At 33.2% G+C, this 12884-nt stretch overlaps 1 protein-coding gene across 1 annotated transcript in view; it reads left to right on the forward strand.

The window, feature by feature from the left end:
- EYA1 (EYA transcriptional coactivator and phosphatase 1) overlaps positions 1 to 12884 on the forward strand; it is a 302855-nt gene that overhangs the window by 209605 nt on the left and 80366 nt on the right. Inside the window, exons 9-10 of the mRNA XM_054691910.1 lie at positions 949 to 1031; positions 1439 to 1625. Coding sequence (XP_054547885.1) covers positions 949 to 1031; positions 1439 to 1625 — 270 coding nt within the window. The remainder of the gene's footprint in view (positions 1 to 948; positions 1032 to 1438; positions 1626 to 12884) is intronic.

A 12884-nucleotide genomic window follows, 5' to 3' on the forward strand; every position in this document is an offset into this window, starting at 1 on the left:
CATTTTTTCTTGGGTAAATGCCTGACAATAAAATTACTGGTTTAAATAGGGTAAACCATTTCTCAATAATTGACACATAACCCAACAGTAATATTGCACCTATTTGAATTCCCATTTTGCAGTATCCCAGTGCCACTTTTTACACATCTGCCAATTCTGGATCCTGTCTTTTCAAAAATGTTTGCCAATATGAACATAAAAAATTGTAGGTTGTGGTTTTGCATAATTCAACATTAAGCTAGTAAATAAACTGAAAGAGGGAACTAAGATTTTTTCTTAATGTTTGTATCCTGCACACTGCCTAGACAGCACCTGTAATATGTAAAATACCATGTTCCTTTTTGTTCTAAGTTTTATCAAATACTCCAAGTACTGCCATTCATTCTCTTGTGGAACGAAATGATCTTTTTCAGGCACCATTTCAATGACAAGTACAAATCTGAAAGCATTTTAAGTTCTTAGAAGTAACCTTTCGTTTTTTGAGTTAGCAATAACGTTATGATCGGAGTCTGATCCCATCATTTTACATTTAGCATACTTGATGTCAAGATATGAAAAATACTGATAATGCTCTGCAAATTGAAATGGAAAGCTCAGTGTCTAATATTTTTGCACAAATGGATAATTTTGTTCAAATTTCTGCACAAATGTATTTTGTTCATTGTTACTCTTGTTCTCAGGAATTCAAAGCACTTTAATTTTTAATCATTTGTAATAGTGTAACAAATTGTCAACCATTTTAAGATAAAATTAAACATGGCAATGGGTTAGACTGAAGACAAAGTAAATGCAATGAATTCCAACTATGCATAATTACTATTTATCTAAATAGTAATATTTAGATAAATATTACTATAAATATGCGTATATTACTATTTATCTAAATAGTAATATATAGGAAATATGAAATAGAAATTTAAAACCATTTTTCTTTTAATTTTCTTTTAGGTAGCAGTTTTACAACATCATCAGGATTATATACAGGAAATAATTCACTCACAAATTCCTCTGGATTTAACAGTTCACAGCAGGTAATTTTAAAAATCAGTTTAACTTCTGAAAACTGTAAAAATACAACAGATAATTTTCTTATATGAAGAAATATCTGTTATACTTTGTGAGTTTACTTAAACCTTTATATATTTTTCTTTTAAGTCTCTCTAGCCACCTTAGATAATAAGTTGTTCAGTTTTCAGATTGCTTTAATTTTACCTAGTAATCTGGTAAAGCATGGAATATAAGAAATATGAAGACCATTTCTGATCTTTCATAAAATTTGTTTTCAAGCCTGAGCATATCAGTCATTGTGTGCTTAAGTATACCTTGTGAATTCAGAGAAGAAATAGAAACATTAAACATATTTACAGTTATTCCTTGAAATGTAAGAAATAAATAGCAGTATTCTGACAGATGATTCGTGTGTGCTTCCTTTTGATAGGACTATCCATCTTACCCCAGTTTCGGCCAGGGTCAGTACGCACAGTATTATAACAGCTCCCCATATCCAGCACATTATATGACAAGCAGCAATACCAGCCCCACGACACCATCTACAAATGCCACTTACCAGCTTCAAGAACCACCATCTGGCATCACCAGTCAAGCAGTTACAGATCCCGCAGCAGGTAATTATGTGCATTTTATTAGGCCTGCCGGCTGTATTTCTGGTGATTTAAATGCATTTTCTACAGTCATATATCCATGCAGTGGTTGCACAGTTGTGGCAAGGTCTAAATATAAATCAAGCAGGATTGCAGCATTATACATATTTTATTTTTTATTTGCTTAAAAACATTAGTATAAAATATGTATACTTCAAAAGCATATGATATAAAGATTTTACTTATACTCAATTTTCAAGGTATAAATATTTTAGATGCATAATTATATTTAGTTATAATGACTTGCACACATATTGAATATAAAAATATATGGCACTGCCTTTAGCTTCATTAAATATTTAAGGTTTTTCAAAAATGTCAAGTAGCATTGAAGGACTGATCATGGAATACAGTGATACCCCTGCTTCACCCTTTCTTATTCATGGCCTTCTGTGATTTTCCTAACAATATGTCTCAGTATGGGCATTTTCACACTTTTGCATAACCCTTGATGAACCCTTTCAAATGAAAGTCTCTCCTTTTCTGGAAACTCTTCTATGTCTTTGATACTTCTTTACCTCTGTTAGTTCTCTCTGGAATTCTTAATAAGGTATATGCTTAATTTCCTGAGTCGGTCTCTACCTATATTTCTTATATTTTTCTCTTGTACTTGTCATAGGCTTATTTTAACTTTTTTAAAAAAGTGTATTTCCTTCTTTTGTGGCTCATGAAGTGAGCTGTTATCCACAAAGAGCCAGAGTTTCTTATTCTTACCTTTTATTTCTGGAGCATAAAGCCTTCTCTGTTGGTTCAAGTCAGATTAAATACTCTCATGTTGAAAGACATTTCTATGACGTTCGTGATCAGAGTGTTAATTCTAGGTGGTTACTCTAAATCATAAAGGAAAATGTTTTATGTAATGTGTGCAAATACATTTTAACTCTAGGTTTATTTTATAAATATTAGAAATCCCCTACAGCCCCCCAAAAACTCCTTTAAATATTCCACCTTTTCTCTTAAATGCATACAACTCTGTTTAATTCTAGAAGACATTATATCCTTCTTGTTTCCCAACTAATTGCTGATACTCAGCTATTTCTTCTGCACATTTTAACTCTAAACATTTTATCTTTGAACATTATATTCCATTTTTCTTTATGTATAAAGCACTAGCTTAATATAACATCCTCACTCAGTTCACATGTGTAAATATAGTATTCATAGAGCTTAGTATACTTCTCTCTTCTTTTAGTTAGACTTCATATCTGTGTTAATCAAAGGAAGATAAACTTATGATGGCAGTGGTGTTGGATTTATTGAAGAAGTTATTGTATAATTTTACTCTCTATTTCCATAAACTTCATGTGAACCTGATGAAGAAAGATACTGGTTTGTCCCAACTTTAGAGAGCTTTTGTGTTTACACATGAACCATCTGGGTCATGGAAGCTTCTTGAAAACTGAAAGGGCTTTTTGCAAAGCCCGTAAGAGTCTGTGGAGTAATAGAATGAGAAAAGGAGTGAATAGGATAACTATGTAACTGTTATAGAGCAACCCTGATATTAAACGGGTTCCTGGCTGTGGGTCCTCACCCACGCGCTTTAAAGGGACTTACGAATACTCTACTACAGACACACACAAAAAGGTTAATAAAAGGTTTATTTACAAGAGGAAAGGAAATAAGGAAAATGTACAACTCAGGGAGAAAATAGGGAAATAAAGTCTTTAATGCGTCCTACCCGATCCGACGACCTGGAAACCCAAAGTCACTCTCAGAGCTGGCCGGACGCTGCGAGCTGGTGGAGAGCCCAAAAATGGGGTCCCCCAAAGCCCACGTGTCTGCCTTTTCTATCCACCTGGCTGCTTAACCCCACCCTCAGGTCCCAGCCACCTTCCCTTTGGTGGTGATGGGATTTGGAGTTCCCAGTGTCTTTGGCTTTGACCTGGGGTGGGGGTGGAGTCCACAAAGCCTATATGGAAATAGCTTTGGGACATCCTTTTCCCCCTAACATAACGTATGACATTTTGATAGTGACAAATACAGTATGAAACTGATCAAGACTTAATCACATTACTTTAGTTAAGATTGATTTGAGCCTTTTTGAAAAAAACGTTTGTTCAAAGCATAAAAGTTTGTCTTGAAACTTGAACTAAGTAAATTTTACTTACAAAAGGGATGCTATGTGAAAGAAAGCTTAACCAGGATACAAAGCCTTTCTATGTGGGAAATCATGAAAAACTATAATCTTCAAAAGGCATATATGATTTTTATTTTAGATTCATCTATTTTTAGGTTATATTTGAATAAACTCTTAGTGTTTTAAGTTCTTAATTCAATACCAGGGTCTTTATGGTTGTAAGATAGGAATGAACTGAACTGGTGAAGAATAATATTTTTCACATTTCTTATATTCACCACCTCCCCACTAAAGTGAGTGAGTATGGGTCAGGCTATCTTCTGTTGCATAGTTTAAAGTAGAAAGTTCAGTGGGTTTCCACACTGACAAAGAAATTCAAGGAAGATTTAGTCTGGTTTTTGATGAGTGCTGTTTTTTATATTGTTTTCATATTTGTGGTAAGACTGTAGATTCAGCCCAAGATTTTTTGGTGTTAACTTTTTTTTCTTACTGGTCATATATAAAGTTACATTGTCCTTCTTGATGAAAAGGAAGTTTGGTAAAGTACATAAATTCTCTGAAGAACTGTTAGGAATGACTGTTATGTATTGCCTTAAGTTTTTGTTTTGAGATAGAAATAAAAATTAAAATAGTGAATATTTTTGTTGAAAAATTACAGGTGTTTATTTTCTTTTAATTTTAGTAGAGCTTGTGTTAAGTGTCAGTGTTTCCTAATACTGAAAAGTTAGACTGTAGTCACTATCTGATCTTAAGTATAAATGGGTTTCTGCTTTTTCATTTCATGGACTCATGCAGTCCAGATGTTTCCATAACATGGTTTTCCTCATACTGTACAATCTCTTCTTATATTTTTCATAAAGTTATTATGTCATGATGAACAGCTAAAGATAACTGTGTAAGGTTTTTTTCAGGGCAAATATGTTTGAAAACAGGACTCATGTATTAGTGTGTGTGTGTTTTAAAGTTATATGAAAACTAGGTGTCTTTTAAGTCCATGATACTGTTCAATATTACTTATAAGCAAGTAAGTCACACAACTTCAGTTCAAAAATTATTTTAATGTGTTTATGATTAAATATTAAAAGATATATTCTCATTAAGACATGCATATCTCATTAAGATATGTACAATACATTAAAAGCAGCATGACTTGAATATGAAAGTTTAATTTCAACTTTTTTATCCACTTAAAAACTAAAAACAATGCCTTTGCATTCTATCTTAAATGAGTTTGTTAAACATGCACTGAAAATCTTAAATAAAATTTGCATCATCTGCAGATGTGCTATATGTGTTGAGAAACAGTAAAATTTATCTGGTCATTCAGCAACAATTTAATTTACTTACTGGATTTGAAAAAATCATATATACTCTCAAATAGCAATGCTAACTTTGCCCCACCTCTAACAATTGAAGAGTAATTGGTTGTTTCCAGTTTGTGGCAACTATGAATAAGGATACTATGAACATTCCTGTGAAGATTGGACATAAATTTTCAACTTGTTTGTGAAAAAGCCTAGGGATGTGATTGCTGGATTGAATTGCCAGGGTATGTTTAACTTTATGAGAAAACCGCTAAATTATCTTCCAAAGTTGCTATTTCATTTTGTGTTCATATTAACAATGAATGTATGAAAGTTCTTGTTGCTTCACATCCTCACCAGCATTACATGTTGTCAGTATTTTGGGTTTTGGCAATTCTAATAAATGTATAGTGTTATCTACCTGATTTATTTTTATTTTTAAAGATTTATTTATTTATGCATACAAGAGCTGAGGTACAGGCCAGAAATGGGGGGGTGAGAGGATACACCAGAGACAGAGTGGGAAACAGAACGGGCAGAATGACTGAAATACACTGCTGAAGGGAGTAGCGGGAGACTCAGGAGAGGTTCTCCTGCGCCATGTGGGTTGTTCCCTGGCTGGCCAGGGATTGAACTCATGCTACAGAGGCTGCGGGATTGCTTCATAGTGTGGTGCTTAACTTCTTGTGCCTCCAGGAAGGCCCTATCTGATTTAATTTGCATTTCCATTAAGAAATTCAATGTTGTTACCATTTTGTTGCTTATTTGCCATCTATATATCTTCTTTGTGTCTGTTCAGATATTTTGCCTACTTTTACCAGGTTGTTTACTTATTGTTGAGTTTAAAGAGTTCTTTATATATTTTGGATACAAGTCCCTTTTCAGATATTATCAATGATTGAAAATACCCCAATCTGCACCTTTACTTTTCATGCTCTTAATATTTTTTTGCAGAGAGGAAATATTAAGTTGTACAAAGTTCCACTTAATCATTTTTTTTTCCAATCATGGAACATGTTTTTAGTGTTGCAGTTAAAGACATATTGCCACACTGAAACCTATAGATTGTTTTATGTGTGTGTGTGTGTATGTAATAGTTTTTACTTCACTATTAACTTCAATTAGAAACTCAGTGATCTAGGTTTTCTCCAATGTTGTCATTAATAAGTTTTATAGTTTTACATAATATTTAGGTTCCTAATCAATTTTGAATGAGGTTTTTGAAAGGTGTAAGGTCACTGTCTAGATTCATTTTTTGACATTTGGCTGCCCAATTGTTTTAATACTTTTGTTGAGAAGTCTGTCTTTGTTCCATTGAATTGCGTTTACTCCCTTGTCAAAGATCATTTGAGTTTATTTCTAGACTCTATGCTATTGATATGTTTTTTCTTTTGACAATGCCATACTGTGGTGATCACTTTAGTTTTACATTAAGTCTTAAAGTTGACTCTCTCCTCTGACTTTGTTCTTTGACATTGTATTGACTATTCTAGGTCTTTTTATTTTCCATATAAACTTGAGAATTCATGTGTCAGTTTCCACCAAATAACTGATGATGCTTTGATTGGAATTGTATGACATCTATAGATCAAGTTGGGAAGAACTGCCATCTTGACAGTATTGAGTCTTTTGTATATATGTTCTTGGAATATCTTCCTTTATTTAGATTATTTTATGTTTTTAAAATTTTTTATTAAGGTAACTTTGTTTCATAACAATGTATATGATTCAGAAATATGGAATCCAACTTCTTCAGAGATATATCAACACACCACACCGCAACCAAGGCACCCAAAGTCCTTCGCCATAGTGCGTTATGCTTCCTTCCACCTATAATTTCCACCCAGCACCTTCTCCACTGGTAATCTCAGGTTTATAGTCATATTTCTAGAGGGTTTTTTTGGTTTTGTTTGGTTGACTCTGTTTTGCTTCTTTATATTCCACATATGAGCAAAGCAATCCCATATTGTCTTTTCTCCTTTACTAGCATAATCCCCTTGGGTTCTATCCATGTTGTCACAAATGGCAAGAGTTCATCTAATTTTATAGTTGAGTAGTGTTCCATTGTGTGTGTGGGTATATGTTTACTATATGTATGTATGTTTGTATATATGTTTATAAGTGTGTGTGTGTGTATCAAATCACATGTCCTTGGGTACTTAGCTTGCTTCCATCGCTTGGCTATTGTGAATAGTGCTGCTACATATCTCTTCAAATTAGTGTTTTGGCATGCTTTGGGTAGCTACTTAGGGGTGGTGGAATTGCTGGGGTATATGATAGATCTATACTTAATAGTTTGAGAAACCTTTATACTGTTTTCCATAGGAACTGGACCATTCCACATTCCCTCCAACAGTGTATGAGAGTTTCTTTTTCCTCACATCCTCACCAACTCTTGTTTCTGGTCTTTTTGATATGGGCCATTCTCATAAGCATGAGATGGTATCTTGTCGTTGTGATTTTCTTTTCCCTGACAAGAGATAATAAGTTTTTTTTCATCTACTTAGTGTTAATCTGTAGTAATCTCCATGTCTTCTTTGGAAAAATATCTCTTCAGCTCCTCTAACCATTTTTTTGATTTTTTTCATTTTCTTTTTTGTCAAGTTGTGTAAATCATTTGTAGATATTATATACTAGCCCTTTGTCAGATATATTATATGCAAATATTTTCTCCCATTTAGTAGGGTATCTTTACATTTTAATGTTTTTTCACCATACAGAAGCTTTTTAGTTTGATATAGTCCCATTTATTCATTTTTGCTTTTGTTTATCTTGCCTTTGGAGTTGAGTCTCCAAGTACATAACTGTCGTGGTATATTTTGTCTGTTTTCCTCTATATATTTTATGGTTTCATGTCTTACATCCAAGCCTTTAATTTTGAGTTAATTTTTGTAAATGGTAGTTTTATTCTTTTGCAGGTGGCTGTCCAATTTACCCAGCACCATTAGTTGAAGAGACTTGAGACTTTCTTTTCTCCTATATATACTCTTTTTTTTTTTAAATTTTATTTTTATAGTCCCCACACAATTGCAACCCCCTTATTTTGACCTCAACCTCTCTTTTTCCCGCCACCCCCATAGATGTGTCTCTGGTTCATAGTTGTTTGTTGATTTTGATTTTTCCTTTCTTATAGTTACTCTTTTTCCTGGTCCCTTATTTAGGTTTTCTAGATTCCTGCTGTGAGTGAGACCATCCGGTATTTTTCTTTTTCTTTCTGGCTTATTTCGCTGATCATGATCCCTTCAGGCTCCATCCATGTTGCTGCAAACTGCATGTGCTTATCTTTTTTGATTGCTGAGTAATATTCCATTGCATATATGTACCACATCTTCTCCAATGTATACTCTTAATTCTTTTGTTTTACATTAACTATTCATATAAATGTGAGTTTATTTCTGTATTCTCAATTCTATTCTATTGGTTTGTGTGTCAGTTTTTATTATAATACTGTACTATTTTGATTATCATCACATGGAAAGACTTTTGTCTTTTATCAGAGTTTTGTGTTTTTCCTCAAAGTTTTTATACATGTTTTTAGATTCACACTCATTTTTTTGTGCTAGTATAAATGATGTGCTTTTAATCACATTCCAACTGCTCATTGCTGGTATGTTAAAAAGCAGTTGACTTTTTGTATGGTATCCTTGTGTCTTTCAACTTTGCTCTAATCTATTCCAGGTTTGTTTTTTATTCTGTTGGTGGTTTGGTACTTTTTACATAGACAATCATGTCTGTGACCAAAGAAAATTTTGTATCTTTTCCCCCAATCTAAATATACTTTATTTCCTTTTCCCCCAATCTAAATATACTTTATTTCCTTTTCCTGTCTTATTATATTCTGTAGGATTTCCATTACAGTGTTGAATAGGAAAGATGAGAGGCGGCTTCTTTGTTCTTGATCTTAGGAAGAAGATACACAGTTTCTTAGTATTGAATATGATATTTGCTATAGGTTTTTTCCAGATAGTCTTTGTCAACTTGAGGACATTCTTTTCAAAGAGCCCATTTTTGGTTTATTGAATTTTCTGTTATTTTCGTGTTTTTAATTTCATTTACTTCTGTGATATTCATTATTTCATCTTACTTTTTTTTTCAAAAATTGTATTTTTTTCACTGAGGTAGTGGTCTACAACATTGCATATGGTTTAGAGGTACAGGTTCACATCTTTTCACATGTATGCTACCACACCCACAGCCAAAGTACCCATAATTCTCCACAATACTCCTTTGGTGTCCTTTTCCCCTGTGTTCTTAGTCCCTACCCTACCTCTCTAGTAGTCTCAGTTGTTCTTTTGATTTAACTTTCACTTTTTTAATCTAATTTTCCAAGGCTTGAAATTCTCTTTTTTTCTAACTTATGTTCTCAGTGATTTAGTTCCCTTGAAACATTACTTTGGTTGCATCCTACAAAACTTGAATGAATTGTTTTTATTTTTGTTAACATTGAAATTCTTTTTAAAGAGGTATATAAATATACCTTGTAAACATTTTATTATTTTGATGATGTACTGTATGTACATATCTTAGTTATCCAGTCCTATCTTCTCAACTAATGACTTTTCTTGTTAGAGAATGTGGTTAGTTTTCCAGGGGGAAAAAAAAAGGATATTCCATGGAATGCTGATATTTCAGTATGTACAAAAGAAAATTTAGATCAGATTCAACTCTTTTTTGAATTTAAACCTAAGACTACCAGAAAATAGCACAAATAAATTCATGATTATTTAAAATTTTAATAGATGGATTTTCTTTAAAAATTTTTAAAGAAAAATTTAAAGTTATTTTGAAAAAAATTTCGTTACAAAGTCAAGGATTTCTTTCTGATTAAAAATATATACAGGCAAGAAAAGAAAAAGAAATTTTAGAATGTTTTTCCTTGTGTTAATATCTAAAGTAACAGTTTACCTCCTTAGTCACTAAGGTGTAAAGCATGTGTTACTTTCTTATACCAAACTCTAAAACCTTAAGGCATAGCATATTATTACAAACAAAAGTAATACTTTTTTCCAAAAAGCAATAAAAATAATTTAACCACTTGAACATAATTTTCATGAAGAAATTTTTAAATTACATTTTTCACAACAGGGCACTTAAAGTATTCTTTAAAAAAATTTTTTTTATTATGACTTGTAAATGCCTAATCAACATAGAAACATTCATTTGTAATTCAGTTACTGTGATATAATTTGATAATTTGACATTAAAATATATTTCTATCCAGAATCTCATAGCAGATCTCATAATAATTCTGATAGTTTTCATAATACTAAGATGTGAAGATCCAATTGTTTGTATCTGGAGATTTATATTCATTGTCACATATAATCTAATACCCATGATGGGAGGTACAATTTGTCCCTATTTTACAGATGAGAAAAGTGAGGCACATAACTCTTAATGCTCAATAAATTATAGGAATTAAGATTTGCTCTCAGAATTCTTGATTAAATTAAGAAAGGGTTATTTGCCTATATTTTAAGAATAATGCAAAGCAATCAGAGAGAAAAAAGAAACAAAAGGTAAAGAAAAGATTTTACATTAAAGTGGAGCTAAAGCTCATTATTTAGCAAAACTGAGTTTTAGTACAGATGCTATAGAAAAGTTAATCAAAGGATTTTCATTTGAATTTCTTACCAAAAGCTTGATGTTGAAATCTACCTTTCCGTGCACTGACTACAAGCAGACGATTTACTGGTTAAGGTGATGTACGGGAATCTTGCCAATATTGAATTTCAAGTGGCAGAGGAAAAATCAGTAGAAGAGGGAATTCAATATGCATGGGAAACCATTTGTTCCCTCTGCTTCTTTGATCCTTGCCAAGGCACAGGAAAGTAAAGCAAAGCTCCTGAAAAACAGGGGGACATTCTTGTGCAGAGTCGAAGGAGAACTGTGAGCTCTCACAGGAATTTAGCCTAACAGGATGAAAACTAACCTGCCTGCCATCTTTGTAAATGCAGGAAATTTGGGCCTTGTCTGGGCTATCTAGCGCACCTCAGTCTGTTCACTGAGGTCAGCAGCGCCATGCCTGTTGACTTCTATATCTTGCCAACTGCCTGGTTTTGAAAATCTTTAGGCCATACTTGTTCTTTTTCATAGATGCCTTGTAGACTTTGGAGAAGTCTGCAATTTGTTCAGCTCAAAAATAAACTAGTTCAGTGAAACACTTTTAATGAACATTTTGGAAACATTTGTCAGGAAAACAAATATTTGTATCTAAAATAGCTAGGCTATTAAGATGTGAGGAAACAAAACAGATGTTTGTTTTGGCTTGTTGGGTTTATTTGTTTTCAAGGTATTTGTTTTCTTTCTTCTCCCCCATCTCTCCCATCCCCCAGAGGATATACGGTGTTAACCTTAATGAGATTATAAAATTCTTGGAAATAGTTTACTCTTTGTTTTATATTGTTGGTAATATAATAAAAATGAGTTTCCTTACCTTTGAATTCCGGGGCTGTATTTCCAAGAAAGGAAAATTTCAGTGCTTTGGCATTTATCCATTCTGTGCATCATTACAGGTTTGACAAATATTTTCACTTTGCTGGCCAGAAGTCAGGAAGCTGTATAGAGTAAATTTAGTACACTTGGATTCCAGTGTGTAATTCTTATATTTATACGTAATTTATGATTTATGTGCAAATAATAAGAAAGCCTTTATTATTGAGCTAAAATAGTTTACCAACCCTCCCAAATATTTATTTTATTTTGTAGCTAATTGAGTCATTGTTTCTTTTTTTTTTTTTAAGATTTATTTACTTATACAAGAACTGGGGTACAGGTCAGAGGCCCGGGAGGATGAGAGAATTCACCAGAGGCAGAGTGGGGAGCAGAACAGGCAGACGGACCAAAACACTGCTGAGGGGAGCAGCAGGCAAGGCAGGGGAGATCTGCTGTGCCATGTGGGTAGCTCCCTGGCCAGCCAGGAATCGAACCCGTGCTGCAGAAGCTGCAGACAGCTTCATAGTATGGCGCTCAACCCGCTGCGCCACCAGGGAGGCACTGAGTCATTGTTTCTGTAAAAAATTAAGCATCCTCTGGGAACAACATAAATCAGTGTAGAAATTTCTGTTGTTTAAATTGGAGGACATCTGCAATTACTGATTGAATTTTTTAATAGTGGGGAAGAGAACATACCAAGTTATTTGTATTTGATATCCCCTAGCCCCTTTCACCGGAATTGGGTGGTTTAATGGGTGAGCTTTGTGTGAAATTTTAAATAAAGGTAGGATTGATGGGTTAATGGCTACTAATTTAATCTTAGTTCAATATCCACAAAATTATTAATTCATAATTTTTTTAAATTACTGACCAATAACACATGAGAAAGGTACAAAATTGTAAAGTTAGAAAGGATTTATTTACAGAGAAAAGGAAACCTCTTTCTTGTGCATCCTTCCAGGAATCACTTTGCTTAAACATCTTTATAGTACCTGACCTGGACACTTTTGCTTTTTAAATTCAACTATGTATAATTTTTATTACTGTTATTTTTCCTTAAAGATAACAGAATACCATATATACTGTTCTGACCCTTATTTTTTTTACTTAACAATATGCAAAGAAAAAGTCAGTAAATGTGTTTATTGTAGATTTTATATACAAATATAATAATAGCTAATATTTTGCCACTTACTATGTGCAGACATTGTTTTAAATACTTTTCATGCTTGAACTTCACTCATTGCCACCCACCATCCCAGGCAGTATAGTCATTATCCCCTTTTCACAGATGAGGAAGCTACAGAGTGGGCTAGGACAGAACTTGGGTTTAGCCTCTGGATGCCTGGCTTCAAATTTGAGTTCTTAAACCAGCAGGCATACTATTTCTCAAAACCACTGTGTCTG

Source organism: Talpa occidentalis, unplaced genomic scaffold (genome assembly GCF_014898055.3).
Source record: "Talpa occidentalis isolate TD23 unplaced genomic scaffold, MPIMG_talOcc4v2.1, whole genome shotgun sequence".
Classification (NCBI taxonomy): domain Eukaryota; kingdom Metazoa; phylum Chordata; class Mammalia; order Eulipotyphla; family Talpidae; genus Talpa; species Talpa occidentalis.